We start from the raw sequence: 17,844 nt of genomic DNA on the forward strand, positions 1-17,844 counted from the left end.
AAAAACATTTTTTTATGTATATAAAAGTGACATATCCAGAGCGCTTAATGAACTTTCAAAAGTAGCAACTTAATTTACAAATGAAAATAAGATGCCCAATCATTTTTGACAGCTGAATATGTAACCCACCACAGAAATCATCTCCTCCTCACCGCATCTCATGCCCAAAGATGCTGTTAACACATCCAGCCACATTTCACCAAGTCTCCAACTTCCTGCAAGTTGCATTTAGTCTCAGTGTGAAAAAAAACTTTTAATTTTTTTTTTTTTTTTTTTTTCTTCAAATTTGTCGTGGTGCCCTAATCCCCATTCCTGGTTCTTAGCATATTGTGCCTTAAAGCTTCTGCAGAGCTGATGGTAAACTTTAGGCAAATGTTTATTTTTTTATCAATCAGTCAATCAATCAAATTTTATTTGTATAGCACATTTCAGCAGCAAGGCATTTCAAGGTGCTTTACATAATTAAAAAACAAAATAAAAACAGCATGTGACATTGAATAACAGTAAGAAAGAGAGAGATATTTTGTAATTGTTACGGAATTTAAGCGCCTGTCGTCGCTGGACTCCGCCGTCCGTTTAACACAGGTATTATCCAGGCCCTGTCGCCTAACAGGACAAGGTCTCCAACCTTGCAGCACCAGGCTCCGTCCACCTATCACACGGATTTTTGTGCACTATGTTATGGTTGCACCTAAAATATGCAGGGCAGTGGATGCTCATCAATAGAAAACACCAGGCTATAGTGTAGAGAAACCCATAGTGCAAATAGATATAGTGATTTCCAAAAACAACTGTTTTGTTGCATTATAATCACAAACTTAAATAGATTTTATTCAGATTTAATGTACTAAAACAACACAAAGTAATGCATGACAGTACAGCGCAAATGTTTGATTTGAAAAGGGCTGAAAAGTCTGGCATTCATTTGTTTTCACCTTCACAGAACAGCTGGAATTATACTTAATTTAAATTACACACATGTCGACTCTATTTGCTAAATTAGAGCCTTAATTTCTGAAGGTGACACTAAATTTTTATCTAGGGACCTCAAAGTAAAATAAGCTGAAAATAAATTCATGCAGTTCTCTTCAGTGTGTATAATATAATAATTTTAGATATTACACACACGTTTTCAGATTTTAACACACTGTACTTTAAAGACAATATATGACATTTATTCATTTTTTTAGTTTCATAAAGTTTAATTAATGTTGAAGCAAACGTGACAGTATGTCATTTTGGGCAGGGCTCTGTTCTCGCACATCAACATCTGTCTGCTGGCTTTTAGGACAACACATGCAATGATGCAATATGTCAGGCAGACATCCAAACATGCAGTTAAATACGGGCAACTGCACATAATTAAATGTGTGTGTGTGTGTGTGTGTGTGTGTGTGTGTGTGTGTGTGTGTGTGTGTGTGTGTGTGTGTGTATGACAAACATGATGCTCTCATAGTTGATTTTGCTGATTTATTTTTCCATTGATGTTGTTAAAATGTCACTTCAGTCACACCAGCTGCACAGATGGTTAAACATAATAAACATATTGATGCAAATGTAGAAATGGAAACTTTTTTCTATGCTGAGGAAAATTAAAAAAGGAAATATGTTTTTCTCTCTCCCAACCCCTCAATCTCTCTCTCTCTCTTTCCACTTTACTCTCCACCCTGCAGCAATCCCAGGAATGATCGTCCCACCCATGTAAAGGTGTGAGCGTGTGGTTCTGTGTGTGTGTGTTTGTTGGTGTAAGATGAGTCAAGCACACTCTCGCTGATCCGGCTGGAGGATTTGCTCCGAGACGGACTCCGGTTGGGGATGGAGGTGTCCATCCAGAGCTGAAGGAACAAAACCAACTCAGGCCCTTTGTAACACAAAAATACAAGGAGAACAGCAAAACTGTTTGTAGAAATCTTTGTACAATGTAATGCTTTTATAGGAGAACTGCCACATCCAAGATTATGACTCTCCATGGTCACAAAAAATGTATTTTGGACAGAATCCACTTCCTCTCTTCAGAGATTGATTTTCTTTTTCTTTTTTGTGCTACATGTGATGACCTTATTTTCAATGTAACCTACAGGAGCGATTTTCTATTTATGGAGTTTTGTCTTCAGTGAAGGAGTATAATGTGAAGAGGACCTGATGGTGATGAGGATGCTTTCATACAGGCCTGATGCAGCCAACACAGACAAGCCAAACCTTCACCTTCTCTTCTGTTTTTTGCCAAAACTACCCATTCATCACTCTCCCAGCTTTATTGTTTTAGTTGAAGGACTTTGATTGTCCTGCTGATGTATCAGCCATTCAGAAAAATTCAAACGTTTTCTTTTAGCCTTCGTCTCATGCATCTTCTCTGCGGTTCTCATGTGATACATTTTCTTTAAAAACAAAAGGTTGAGGAGGAAAGACTTCAAATGAATGTAGCTCCTCTCATCAGGCGTGATCATGATTTGCCAACAACAGCTCTAATTGCTCTAACCCAATTCAGTTTTAAATTCAGACACATTCATTTTTTAGAGGGAAAACATGTCTTAAAGGACTGCTGCCATTATTAAGTGTTTTGTGTGAATTAGATTCTTTTTTTTTTATGTCGTTTTGTTTTGCCGTGTTGTTTTTACGCAGGATGAACCGGCCGATTCTGCTGTCTTTGGTGCTTGTCAAGGAGAACTTTAAGCCAGTGGTCTGACTTACTACACATGCTGCACTGCAAAAAATGCCTTTCAGATTTAAGAAGCCTGTTTTTTTTTTTTTTTTTTTAGTTTTTAGTTTTAAACACCCACTACTGAAGTGAAAACATAAAACAAATCTTCCAATCCTTCAAAGCTGCAAGTGTGATTTTAACAAGTTGTGCACCGTGGCAGCATTTCTATTTTAAGACGTTTATATATGTTGCATCATTTTAATTAATCCCATTAATATGGTGCCATAAATTTAGTGAATAAAGTTAAGGTATAGGTGCTAATGTTCAGAGACAAAACAGTCGATGGTTACTGTTCCACCTGTTGGTATAGATGTCTTTAATTCTACTAAATTGTTTCTGTTTGTCAAAGCTGTTAATGTGTCTTAACGCAGAATTTTCCTGCATATTCAAAAAATATTAACAAATGTTTTGCCAGCCTAGATTAGATTGAGATTGTATTAGAAGTTGCTTGTAGAAAATTATACATAAGTTTTTTAATCAATTTAAAAAAATCATTAGCACTACAGCAGTGAAATGTAACAGCTGATCAGCTTTCTGCATGTTTCTGTTAGTAAATTTAATTATTTATACTTGGTGACGCACTTCAAGTCTCTGAGGTTACCAGAACTTTATCTGGCCCTCTTTAAGTCAAAAGACACATGTTGGTCAAATCTAAAAAAAATTATTTTAAATCCAAATCTGCCCTAGGTATGAGTGATTTTAGGCTTAACTTTAAAATTGAGATGTTATTTTAAGCACAGCCTTGTCAAAGTACAACACAGATACGTAATACTTTGATGTGTGCATAAAAAGATTGACAATAAGGAAATGTTCTGCAACAACTGATTTGATATAAACAACTGAGTTTTCTTGAGCTTGGCCTGCTATCAAAACTGAAATCGTGTGTCTCTAAAAAAATTGAAATCTAATGTTTTATACACCAGTGATAAGATATGCTATTTAGATACAACTTTTTGGGATAATTTATTGACGTTTTTCTTTCTTCTGCACATGTTTACGAAGCACTTACATTTACTTTTCATTTCTTAGAATAAAGGAAGACATTTTTTGCAGTGCAGGAAACTTTATCAGTGAGATGTCTTAAAGAAATTTCACAAGCAGCTGCTTTTAAAAGAAATAAAATAAAATAACTATTTGCAACCCGGTAGTGTGTGCTGCTAAAACAGTCTTAACTGAACTACACTATTTTGCCAAAATCCTTTTTTAGGTTTTGTCTGACTAAGCAGTCTTATCTGATGTGTTAACTTGTCACAGACTGACACAAACATCTGATGCTACCATTATGAACGTCTTGTCACAGTTGGTTTAATAACATCATTTCTTTTTTAAACCTGGAGCGTTGAATGCACATGCAATCTGGTCTGTTTATCCCTAAGGCTGATGATTTTTACAAACTTTTACAAACTTTATTATTTCACTTTGCTGTCCTAGTAAGACTTTGTTTTTGCTTTCCTTGACTTTCTCTTTAAAACAAATGAGCCACCTATTTATTTAATCTCAATCATGGGCCTAGAGACCACTCGTCATGTTCAATGTGAGAGTGACCGTGTGGGTGTGAAAATGTATGAGAGAGAACAGATTTTTTCTTTCTGAAAAAAGGAAATGTGATGCTTAAAAGCAGAAGGATCTTTTTTTCTGTTGCCTACACAAATAAATATATGTAAAGGGTTTTGCCTAAACGAGTAAGATCCAGAGCACTTGTCTGACAACATTAATATGATTTATCTGGGCTTGTCTGCATTCAGGCTTGTGTTTGTGAGCCTAAAAATTATCAGCAGTATCAGAGCGTGGAGGAATAGCATAGAGGAAACTACTGTAAAGATGATGAAGTTGATTTTGTATTATTTTGAAACTTGGAGTGTAAAATAACTTTTTGACTTTCACTATATTTAATTAAAGTTCTTTCATCTCTTCAAAACAGTTTTTGTTCATGTTCTTCAAATCTCCAATCTAATCAGAATTTAAGATAACTTTAGTTTAGTCCTATGCACAAATTGAGAAATTAACTGCTCTCCCTTTGTTTTTCTTAGAAACAAAAAGATGTTGCAGTGGTTAATCCTGCTAAAGGACCAGACAAACCGTGAAACGGTTAAATCCAGATAGAGAAAATATTTTAGAATCTACAGACACATTAAAAGTATTTTAGAAGTTCAAATCCAAAGATTGTGACTAGAGGGAGGCTTTATCAGCCTAATTTCAGAACAGAGAATCATTGCCTGCATCGCAGTAGAAATCTGTGTTTTTAAAAATATTCCCAGGTCATTTTCACAATTGGAACAAGCATGAAACCTTGAGGAACTCCATGCTTAACTAATGCATGAAAACGATTCAACTTGTTTGAGATAAATCATCATTTAAAGAGGCCCAGTCTGGTTTTATTCAGTTTCATCCTTAGAGCTAAATATGGGCAGTAATGTTTAGGTAAAGACTGGAGTAAATTGTAAAAGGTTAAGATTAGATCAATTATTTATCAGATTTTTCAGTAGATTAATAATGAATCAATAGATTACCAATGCATAATTAAATTAGTAAAACAACAGAGTTACATGAGATATATTATTTTAAAGAAGGGATAGCATTCCTCCCTGGACTTTGCAGCACTGATATTTTTGTGATTTTATGTGAAACAGGAGTAAAATGTATTCAGACTAAATAATCCGTATCATTTATTTGGCCACCGAATTTCCCTAAAAACACAGAAGAAGAAGAAGTTGTTGCACATCTGTGCTGAACATAAAAAAACACAGTGGCTCCATCTTCTCATTACCCAGAATGGAGCCGTGCCAAGTTCTAATAGAGGCTGAGATGTTGCTGCACTCCCTAATTAAGCTACAAGCTCAGCAACACATGCCGCTGAGCTTCCTGCGTTAAGATGAGAGAGCAGGAGGAAATAAACACCGTCCAACCGCTGCAGTTCCATCTGTAAACATGCAGACTCAGGTCAGTTTGCCACATTCAGAATAAGTGTTTATATGCACACCTTTCAGTCAGCATAAACCTAAATGTTTTCTGTGAATTTCTGTTGCTGGAGAGGTCTTCCCAGGACAGAGACCTGTTGTGAAGTTCACTCAGAGGCAAGGGGACTGATTTATTGTTTCTCATTTACGTTATTTTTCTTCATCTTATTTTTGGTCACTTCAGGTTTTTTCTGTCTCCAGAAGCTTAAATTTGTGAGCGACTGCGTAGGTACTGCCAACAATGTGGTTACACAAACTGCATGTGTGTGTGTGTGTGTGTGTGTGTGTGTGTGTGTGTGTGTGTGTGTGTGTGTGTGTGTGTGTGTGTGTGTGAGTGTGTGTGTGTGTGTGTGTGGAGGTTCATAAACAATACAAACGCTGCAATGAAGCCCATTTCTGCAAAGAGACAGACGGGCGCTTTGCTGCAGTTTGCCATCAGCAAGACTGCAGGCTGTAAATATGGGGACGAGTGTGAGGAGCTGCAGTCATGTTCCTGGCCTAAAGGCCTAATCAGGGAGGAGACACAGATGTCCTATTGATACCAATTAGGCTCTCTCTTCAAACACACAGCGGACGGTCATAAATCCTTGTTTTAATTTTGAAGCTCAGCGTGAATTGATTTTTTTTTACTTCTTATGGATTACCTGTGACCATATTTTAAGCAGAATTTAAAAATCTGTCTGCTAAGTGTTAGTTCATTACTTTTCACAAAGAATATACTGTTGTGCAAATGTCTGTATGATACCAAGTCTGACAAAACGGGTCTGAAGACATCCATTAGCTAATGGATCTTTCCTCCTTTTATCCCCCTCATCCTCCGTCCAGCCCTGCGTCTCGCTGCCGGAGCACTTAACATCAGCGAGAAACACACACACACACACACACACACACACCCAGCCTAACCTCTTCCGTTCGCCTCCCTTTTTAAACCTCTTTCAGCTGAATTCAAATCCTTTCAACATGCAGTTCAAACTGGGAGTGAAGCTTCACAGTTTATTGAACAGGCTTCTCGCTCAGATTTTGTTTATCATTTCTTTTTTATTCATCCATTTATAAAAAACCTGACTCACATCACATCGCAGTAAAGAAGTTAATCTTAGCCAGAGGAAAAAAAACAAAAAACAATGTGAATAATTAGTGTTTATATTCCTTTTGTTTAATAGTTTGATTATCTCAGACATGTGATTACTCAAAAGAGCTGCAGGATTCTATGTTGCACTAAATCAGAACAAAAACACATAATGACATTTTTAAATTACTTTTCAAAAGTTGATGTAAGAGGGTATTTTGGTCACATGTAAAGGTAATCAGCTGGACTCTGTAGGTCTTTTTAAAGTATCCGACTGATCCAGTTCATTTTAAACAGTTACAGTTTTCCTTGCATCAAGACATAAAGACATGGGTAACTTTTCCCAATTTCTTAGATGAAACCTTAGCTGAAATATTACCGTTTCAATAAGCCTTTATACAGATTATGATGCTGTTTTTAATCCTGCAGATTGTAGTTCTGGCTAAGATTTCATCTATTAAGCTGCTTCTCTTCTAGATGAAGCAACAAAATGAACTCATGTTGCCTTTCACTACTTTTTCTTGATCGTGGAAAGTTTTCATGCAAGTTTCTGCTCACACTAAGCTTCGTTTCTTCCTGTCCAAACTTTCCTTTCCACTGTCACCACATGCTTGCTTAATGCAGGAAGCATAAATGAGCTTTGTAATAGCAAAAAGACAAAAAGAGTTAATTTCTCATCAAGCATTAAAAACAGATATTAGTTTTTGTTGTCTGGTTTTATAAAAACAGATAATCACATAAATGTAGAATAAAAGGTGATGTTGCAGAAGACATCAGTAAATCCCCCAAAAGATGAAACTTGATAATATCAAGAGAACCTACTAGTGAAATATCAAATTTGGATTAATGTCAAATATTTTTATATTTTACTCTTTTCAGTTCAATTCAGGCTCTTGTGAAATTTAGACACAATCTTTGGGTAACTAAGAGTGACATGTGTGAAGGAAAGATCAGATTACTGAGACCAGAAGATACATCATTAAGAAAAATAAGAGAAAAGAACAACTTAGAGAAGGTAATGTATAAAAAAGATAAAAATGAGGACAAACAGCAGGAAGAGCAGCTGGTGAATATCAGCTGAATTTGACTGTTAAAGGTTCAGCTTATGAATTTAGAAGACACTGTTAAGTACAGGGGATGACACCATTTACTAATGCCTCTCTAAAACCACTTGTGAGACGCAGTTTCACACATAGTGAAATACAATTACGCACAATCACACAAACTCACTTAAGTGGAGGATTCAAAATTGAGCTGGGACTTGATTTGAATACACCAAACAATTATCTCTCCCTCCTTCACCCGGTAATCCATTCACCATGAATATATTCTCGTCAGCCTCTCCAGCTTTCCCTCTCGCCTCGGTTATCCTCTGTCAGTTTCATTTCCCATCTAGGTCAAGAACCGGAAAAATGCAACAACAAACTGCAAAGTAGCACAAACAGGATTTAGCTCCAAAAAGACAGATTGATACGTCTACTTTTGTAATTTATGAACTATTTTGTGGTGGACAAAAGAATAATAAAACAAAAATAAGACAATCAAGATTTAGACTTCTTCTGCTTCCAACACAGCTTTAGAAATCACACACAGATACTGAAGCATCTTCTGTCGTTCCTCCGCAGGTTCTGTTGTTCACATTTGGCTTTGGTTCAGCTCAGCAGATGACGCTATGCAGCTTTAGTCTGTCGAATCATCATTAAGTCATCTGGTTTTTTTTCTTTCCTTTTCATCTTTGTTTTGTGAAATCTGCCGCAGAGCAGAAAATCTAGAAAACGTGAAATTGTTAAGTTTTCCTTCCCTTTTTTCTTGCTTCATTTAAGATTTTAATCTGAAAATGTAGCATCACTGCTTCTAATCTAATGATCTCATCACCCACTGCCAGGAAGCTGAGACTGAGTGACTGATTATGATGTCATGGATGCAGGAAAATGTTTATTATATCATCGCTTATTGTTGGGAATAGCACAATTAAATCACTTGGTCACAGGTTACTAATTGAAATCAATATAAGTCTTGAGTTTCTGTTCACATTGTAATTTCAAACTCATCCTGAACTACACATTTGATTCACCAAATACCAAATTAACGTTCTTCCACAGTCGTCTCAGACCCCAAATCTAATAAAAAAATTGGGGGAAGAAAACTGAAAAAAGAGGACAAGTGACTAGATAATTAGTTCTACAAAGAATTAATAACAAAGGTGCAAACAGAGGTGATTTTTTTTTAATTAGCAAATATTTCTTGGCTTTCAATAAACATTATTAATTTTTCTAAATATCTCAGTGTACCTTTATATTTTTAAAGCAAACAGTGGATTTATATTTATGTTTTTTACACCTCGTTAGGTCTGCAGGAGGCTTCATCTGGGTGCAGGTCAGACTCTGACCATGTGGATGCATTTCTCCACAGCATGTCAGTTCAATATTTACATAACAATAAATATAAATTTTTTCTTAATCTCCCACTTTTGCTACTTGTGCTTTTGTAATTTGAATTGTAGCATTGCAAACCGTTATATACATCTTGTTTTTACCTGTAAAATACAAAATAATGAGAATAAGTGGACTTCAGCAACTGCAAACTAACCAAAAAAATAACTTAAAGTTAGATAAACACTAAACCAGCAGAAAAAGTAGAAAAACACACTAAAAAAGAAAAAGTGTAACTTTAACCTCTTCGTGCAGAGCTCACTTCTCCATGAAACTATCTGAGAGGAGGTTTGAGCCTGAGCCAGATTAATAATGCCCCAGCTCAGTCAAAATAAGCAGTGTGGGTGTTTGTGCAGTTTGTGTACAACTTAACTCCAGATATTAGCCAACTTGTGAATGTTTGAGCATTCAGAGCTCGTAGCGCACAAACACATCCCCAGTGTTTTCACGGTTTCTCAACACATCCCCTGTGTAGCCCTGTTGAGGTCTCTGCTGCCAGCTGAGAGCGCGCAGGAGGTCTGCAGCCTCTGCTGACCCCTGCAGCGACCACTGGGAGCATGTTTCAGAGAGCTGCTGTTCAAGTGTGTAACATCGAGGTTAAATCTCCTGTTGCTCTCCTGCTGCTGTAAACAGACCAGATCACTGGGGAACGGAGAGATAGCCAAGGTTCATCAGGTGTCCTGCACCGCATCTGTGGAGGGCTGCAGCCTCTTTTCAATGGATTTTGATTTTTCACCCCCACTGGCAGATATTCTCCTATTTCCTTCAGCATGAAAATAAATTGTATTGTAAATAAGCACTGTTGCTTATTGTGAGGAAGGTTGAAATCCAATCATCCTGTTTAAGCCAACGGCTGAATTCCCAGAACTCACTTGACATGCTGACATGACGGCTTCATCCAACTGAAATCAAAACCGGTTTTCCCAAAAATAAGCAGCTTGTTCACATAATGCTGTACAGTAATGAATGTATAGTACACACACACACACACATATGCGCTTTTACACGTCGCTCTCAGACAGTTCTCTCCAACTGGGCTGTTTTTCTAAGGGGTGTTTATGCAGAGGAAGTTGGATCCTGAAACTTGCTGCATACCTTACATTTATGAAAGTTGGAAGCGCTGCTGACTGCTGATATGATTACACCAAGAAGCAAGCAGGAAAACTCTGACATTCTCATATGGAAGCCATTACCTATATCGCTCTCGTTCTCTATTTATCTTTAAAGCTCTTTCTCATCCTACGACTTTATCCTCTTTTGTTTTCTTTTAGTTTGATTTCTTTTGGTTTCCTACATGCCGTTTGTGTTTGGGTTGCTTGAATTGGAACTAAAGTGTGTACAAGAGTTGCTTCTTCCAATGGCACATCAATTATGAATGAATTGCACAGCCACACACATTAGCAGTAAAAAGACATTAAAAACCCATAATTCATTACTAACATCCATCCAGATTGTGTGTGTGAGAGTGGCGTTCACACAGTACCCGTCCGCCCAGCACTCCACTCTCACATGACATCAGAAAAATGGGGGAAGGATGACTGAAAGAGATCAGGACAGCAGAGTGGCCTCTCACACCCATGTATTCTGCAGTGACACAATCATTTCTGGCCAAAAACTGCACATGAACTGCATCTCACACACACACACACACACACACACACACACACACGCATTCAAACAATCTGAAACTGAGATCCACCCTCGCTGACTACAGACCGGTTACCAAACATTGCATCACATTCCCAGAAATATGACAACAGAAATCTGAGAAGCCAGCCTGTCGCTGACCTCAATCCTGCACAAACCCTGGAGTCGCCACTGAGGGCAAAAAAACAAAAAAAAAATGACACCAAAATGTGAAGATGTATAGAGTTATCTTTGAGGAAGCTCACATGCTGGTCCTCACACAGACTCTGTTCAGATGAAGGCCGAGCCGAGACTATCAAGGAACTTCTGGTCGTCTTCTGCAAGGCCAGCATTCAGTCTGTCCAGTGTTCGTCCATCACTGTGTTTTACCCACAAAGCAGGAGAGGTCCAGACTGAAATGAACAATTAGGTCTGCAGAGGATCATCAGAATCTTCCATCCATCAGGAAAAGAGCAGCAAACATCTCTGCAGACCCCACACATCCTGGACACAGACTGTTTAAACTGTTACCTTCAGGTCAGCGCTGCAGAGCTCTATTTGCAAAAAGCAGCCGCCACAGAAACAGTTTCTGACTCGTAGTGAACAAAATAAACACTGAATAGCCTAATCTTTTCTTTCCTTATACATACTGTACATAAATATTCTGCAAACACAGGCACATATTGATCTTTTATTCTAATCTTATTTCACATAAAGTTAAAGTATTTAACATTTGTGAAAAGTCAAATTCCTTTATTATGCAAACCATCTGGGACAATAAAAGTGATTGATATATTTTTTCATCACCACCAAATTATTCTGTGACTTTGCCTGTCACTTACACTGAATTACAAATTATTTCCTGATTAACTAACTTCTAACTTTTTCTGGGGTTTTTTCTGTTAATATTTAAATTTGGGAATATAAAAAGTAAAAATTAAAGCTAAAACTATTAATCTAATCCCTATTGATGTTTTCTTTTCAACTTTCGTTTTATGACTTAACAGATCAAGCCGTCCTGCTGTATTTGAAAATGCATGTAAATATGTTGATACTTTGAAAATGTAATGTTTATAGTGAAGGTAAAACAAAAAAGATTGAGAACCAGTGGAGGGACGTAAAATATGTAAAGTACATCGTAGCTCTAGATTCTGGCTCTAATTAGAAGTAAACCATGAAAGGTTCCCCTAATGTTTAGAGTTGACTTTGATTAATAACTGCAACATCATTAATTGCCTTGTTGCTAAAATTTGCTATACAAATAAACTTGCCATGTCTGTCTGACACAATTCTCTAAAACTACAATGTAGTAAATTATTCAATGCAACTCAGTTTATTATGTTTTATCTTTGTTTTATGATGTCTTTGGAAGCAACTACCAAACTTTGGGTACCTGAGGGGGACAAGAAGTCAGTTCCAGATGTGCTTTCATCTGACAAACTCCCAAAGTCAAATTCATGCTGACAGCCTCTCCTTGTGTGTGTTGCAAAAAGCACAACCTGTTTTACATTATGGCTAACATGTTATTCTGATAATTCTGACTTTTAAATTTAAGTGTCTCAGCCATTGTTGCATTGTTTTCTCATTATATCTGCAAATGTTCTGCAAGCTGAGATTCAACTGCATAGTTTCAGCTCTGCTAATGAGTCCAGTGGGACAAAAATTAACTAAGACAGATTGTAGGTATTTGAGTCCAAATGACTGATGTTAGCTGAATTTTAGTGGTAAAATACAGCAAAACATATAAACATCACACAATACCAAAGGACAGAAATAGTTTGCAAACAGAAATAGATTTTGTCTGAAATCTTTTGGGCTTATGCTGACATAAAATTATAATACAGTAAGCCTTATTTTAGGACACTTGTTCAGAACGTCAGAAGAATAAGATAAGTGGTGTTTTCAGAAAATGAAAGATGGGAATTTACTTGCAAGAAAAACTTAGAAAAATCATTCTGTGGCCAGCCTGCCTCACATAAATAGAACACACTGAGGCCTATTTAGGAAAACTTTCACATTTGCAACACAATAGTCTGAGGTCTACCACACATCACCACCAGAGAGAAGCGGGGGGTAAAGAAAGACAGAGTTACAGAAGGACAAAATCTGGCAGAAACAGAGGGGTCATATGCCTCCTGGACCTGTGGGGGTCCCTGAAGTCTCACATTGTTTTTCTCCTGTGGTTACTGACACAGTGTCAGGTTCTGGTTTAGGTTATGTCTGATATGTTACTCTATTGAAAACATTAGCTGTGCTGTGGGACAGCCTGGGAATGTGGCAGGGAAAAACCAGAAAAAATGAGCTGAGAAATGTCTGTTTGTCTGCTGTGGACAAGACAAAGGAGCAAAAAACCAAGCGAGTTCATCTCAGGAGAGAGATGTGTGTCTCTTCACCCCAAGTCTGCAAGCTTTATGCAGAGTGCATCTGTCAGCCTGTTTCTGTAGATTTTCAGCCGGTGTGAGGGTGGATCCTGTCTCCACCCTGCAGTGTGATTGGTGGTTAGTGGAGCATGCTGATGGATTGTTCAGGCCTTCTGTCCTGCGGTTGGTTGAAAGGTCAATCCATCATTCACCTGTCCAGGTGGAAGTAAGACATTCAACCTCATGATTAACCCTCTTTTATTTTCCCTCTCAGGTTCTGCAGATGTGTCTCAGTGTGCTCAAAAATAAACCTTAAAAGATTAATTGGACTGTTGGATAAGTGCTTGACTTATGCAGTATTAATTTACAGACCTGCCTAAACTGTTTGCATGAGCTATTTTACATATGTTCCAGTAAAATGTTGCAACTTTCCTAAAGGAAAACCCTTTCCTAACCAATAAAAAAGCAGAGCTGAGGATTGCTGAGTTTTTTATTACCAGATGAACAGTTTTCTTTCTGATCTTTGCTCTCTTTCAGTCACTTTACCCTGTTAACACCTTCACATACATAATTTATCTGGAAGGTCACATAGTGAGCAGTTCATCTGAGATTTGGATTAAAAATTATGTCCTCCAGGAACAGAGCCAGGTAACCATGTGGCATTCCTCTGGGCTTCCCAGGACACTTTTATTTAAGATCAACAAAATATTTATTATCTACATGCTCTCCCACCTGAGAGAAGCATTACCACATCTCTTGTGCATGCAGAAGACACACTATGTTACCGTGTCACCACATGAACACAGTCTGTTAGTCACTCAGTGAGTGTCAATAGGTCATCATAGCTTAATGTATAAGAGAGAAATCATTGCTTATCGTCCCAGACGTCCTTCTCTCCACAGCCCTGGTGGACTCCAAGCTTAACAGTGGTTTTAATTGGACACTTTATTTATGTTCCTTCTCTAAAGAAACATAAAAAAACTTTTTATCATTGTTTTTGACATATTATACATGTTATATTAGGCATAAACTATAAGCTGTGGCTATTGCTGAGAATGAGCTGAGAATAGCTCATGTGCAAACACTAAACTAATAAATGTTGCATCACTCAAAAATTGCTTTAATGGAAAAATGAAAAACATAAATGATCTGGACATCTGAGCTGTAGCTTTTCACCTCTAAAAGCTGCAGCCTGTCTTTTATTCACATTTCTTTGCTGGCCTTTCTCTTTTTAAGGAGCTGCTGTGCATGCTGACATAAACTGGTGTCCTTTTACCATCTGGTCTTGGCCATCTGGTAAACTCCTGCGAATAGCAGCATCACGTTCAAGCATTACTTCCATTAAACGCAAAACTGAACATATGTTTTTATTTTCATAAAACATTCCAGGTCCACTAATACCATGTTTTTCTTCCTATTTATCTATTTCTCCGGTTCCAGCTCTTCACCTCTCACCCTTTCACCCCTGTCTCCACTCCAATCCTTGTCTAGTTCAATGCATTTCCAATCTGTGGTATGAAGTTAGTGGCAGACGGGGATTCAAAGGAAAGTACCTACCACCCACACTGAAATGTACACTGTGGTAATCCAGCATTTTGTGAAGCATGTGGAAGCTATTGCACTGTAATCTGTTGTAATTGTATTGTATTTGTGAGAAAGCTGGAGTGCATTCCCCTCTGAATTACTACAAAGCGAATGTGTGAATATGTGTCAGATAAAAACATACAACTTTTAGTCCACAGAAGAAGAACATGGAAGAGAAATGAAGTTTTAATAAATGAACTGTGCAGGGAAATGACATTGACTTAATGAAAGACAGTTGATATCCTTCAAAATAATTATCTACACCTAAATCACAGGCTGCAGCTGTCCAGACAAGATCAGCTCAGACCAGAAAACATGCAAAGCCATACACCATTACACACATAAGTTACATAATTACACATAATGGACTGAAGGCTGCTGGCACACCGAACTTAAATATATAATTAGACTGACTTGACTTGTCTTGTAAACAATCTGAAATAAGCCATGTAATACACTGTAATTGTAAAAAGTAAATTTGTTCTGCAATTAGGTGTTGATCCCAGTTTTTTTGAAAAGCGGATCAGCTAACGAGGATCCCACTTGTCATCCTAACTGATAAAGTTTACTCCTGGGTGTTGGAAAAGAGCCTCCAAGTACCTGTCAGACCGGAGATTCAGGAGGAACAACGTGACCCCATCGGAGCTGCTGAGGGGCATTTGGTTGTCTGGTCCACATGTGTTTTGTGGAAATGGAAAAGGTTCATAGCTGGGTCCCTTGAACGAAAGCATTTTGGTGTCTCATTCCTGATTGATGGTGGGATGGAGCAGGAAATGGATAGACAGATTGAGACTTTGTCTGCTGAGTTAAAAGGTAGGCTTCCTGATTTACTAGTCCATATACATTCCTGCAGATATTAGCAAGAAATGTGGACCAGAACTTGAACATCCAGTGGAGTGCACAGACATTTTGAGGGGCAGGTGTAGGAAAAAAGAGCACCTTGTGAGACACAAGAAAACGCCTGCTGATTTTTTACCAGCACAGCTTGAATATCATGCATATATAGACCAACTTCAAATCATTAATCATGCGAACAAGCAGCAAAAACCTTAGGTTACATACTATACTGTTAAATAATGACATAAAACAAACAAAGAAAGGATCACATCAAAGACTTTTCATTATTTCATTCACGTATTGACAAGAAAAATGCAAAAACACAAAACCTCACCAAGTGTTTTTGCTTGTGTTTCTTGTGCAAATACCTCACTACACTTCAAATAAGACGAAATTAACTTAAAGGCAACTTTTCAGCAAGATATAGGTGCGTGTTTTAAGTCAATAAGTCCCTAATATTGATGAATAAATACTTGTTCCATTGGCAGATTATTTCACTCATAACATGGGAAAAATATCTTATTAAAAGTGAAATAATTTACCAGTGGAACAGATTCGTTTTTCATCAATATCAACGACTTACTGACTTGAAACAGGCTCCTACTTCTTGCTGACAAGATACTTGAAAGCTAGTTTTGTCTTACTTCAACTATACTCAGATGTTTGCACTAGAAAATAAACCCAACATTTTTGGTAAAATTATGTGTTTTACTGGCAGGTAAAAATAAATAATGAATTTCTAACTTTACTGCAACACTGCTAAAAAGCCAACTATTCAACTGTTATGTCCAATTTTATTGGCAAAAGTAACCCAAAATAGCACAGCAGTCATTTTCTCCATGTTAAGTAAGCGGGCGCTTTGAATCGTAGCTGATGGTTGTATCAGAGCTGAAATTGAGCATAAACTTTTTGAGAAGTCCAGCCAACTACCTGCCTTGTCCTCCCTGAAGGAGGTCCGGTGTAAGTCATGCCAGGGTCTCGCAGAGCTGCTCGCTCTTCCACCGTGCCAATACCGCAGTGATCAATGAACAGACTCACTGGCTCTCCACGCTCCACTATCCATCTTCAAGAAGAAGTAGAAGAAAAAATGGAGATGCAAACATCAAGACAGAAGCTAAGCCAGAAGGAAGAGGACATTCAGATGGAAAACTGTCCAGCCTCTCAGCTCCCTGCAGAGAGAGATAAATAGGAAATTCAGGCTGCCGCATGAGTTGATGAATGATTGAGCTCACACCTCCTTCAATAGTCTTCCTATCACCTTATTTTTCTGCACAAAAACTCACTCCCTCTGTTTATTTATGTGCTCAGCCAAGCAGCATGAGGCCAGAAAAAAAGGTGATGAATGGACCAGAAAGTCATGCAGGTCCAGGAGCAGCATTTGGACTCGGTGTATGTGCATGCCTCAATCCTTGTGCGAACCCATTTCTGGCTTTTCAAGAAGCAAAATGTGTCTGAATATTGGCCTGTTTGTGGTACAGGAAGTACGTTTAATAATGATGAGGTCAAAACCTCAGTCTCTTAAAGATTTCCAAGAAAATGTATCTGCCCTCACGTCTGTGGAAAAAATTCAGCTTTTCCTTTACGAAAAGATTCTTCTGTTCAAATCAAACTGAACTCAAAAAACATATTACATTCTGTAAATCAAATAGAGATGGACAGAGCACCAAAGAATTGTATTCAAGTAAGAGTAGCACTACTTCAAAAATATTTTTACTCAAGTAAAAGTAAAAAGTAGCCGTCCAAGAAATTATTCAAGTAAGAGTTAAAAAGAGTATTTGGTAAAAAGTCGACTCAAGTTCTTAGTAACTGATCAAATTGTCATTTAATACTTAAAAATTACATCATCAAATGGACCAAAATATAAAGGTAAGTGAAAATTTTGGTGTTTTAAGGGTCAAAATCAAATAATTCAAATAATCAAAAAAAAAAAAAATCAGGCAAAAGAAAATGTTTCCTATCAGTTTCTTTCAATAAAAACTGCAGGTGTGTGTCTGGTGAATGTTTGGTTTAAAAATATTTGTTTTTCATTCAGTGGGTAGAGAATCCAGAAATTTTACTCAAGTAAGAGTAGAAATACTTCATAATAAAATTATTCAAGCAAAAAGTACAGAGTAGTAAAATACTTTTAAAAAAAGTTGCTCAAGTAAATGTTACACTAAATCTAAGTAGTTACTACCCAACTCTATCTGTAGTAAAATGAGAATAAAACATAAAATGGATTGTGAGTAAAGGTTGGCTCTCTTAAACTATGATAGTCACTAAAACTCTGCATAGATTC

At 37.3% G+C, this 17,844-nt stretch overlaps 1 protein-coding gene across 3 annotated transcripts in view; it reads left to right on the forward strand.

Moving 5' to 3' along the window:
* Nucleotides 1–2,381, forward strand: part of LOC106955697 (transcription factor COE1-like) — a 100,149-nt gene extending 97,768 nt beyond the window's left edge. For all 3 annotated transcript variants that reach the window (XM_015046013.1, XM_015046015.1, XM_015046014.1), the window contains one exon: nucleotides 1,674–2,381. Coding sequence is in view for 1 of the 3 variants with exons in the window: in XM_015046015.1 (XP_014901501.1) it covers nucleotides 1,674–1,705 (32 nt within the window). In the remaining 2 variants the exon portion in view is untranslated. The remainder of the gene's footprint in view (nucleotides 1–1,673) is intronic.
* The last annotated feature ends 15,463 nt before the right edge of the window (nucleotides 2,382–17,844 follow it).

Source organism: Poecilia latipinna, unplaced genomic scaffold, assembly GCF_001443285.1.
Source record: "Poecilia latipinna isolate Pla-1442-1.1 unplaced genomic scaffold, P_latipinna-1.0 Scaffold761, whole genome shotgun sequence".
Taxonomy (NCBI): Eukaryota; Metazoa; Chordata; class Actinopteri; order Cyprinodontiformes; family Poeciliidae; genus Poecilia; species Poecilia latipinna.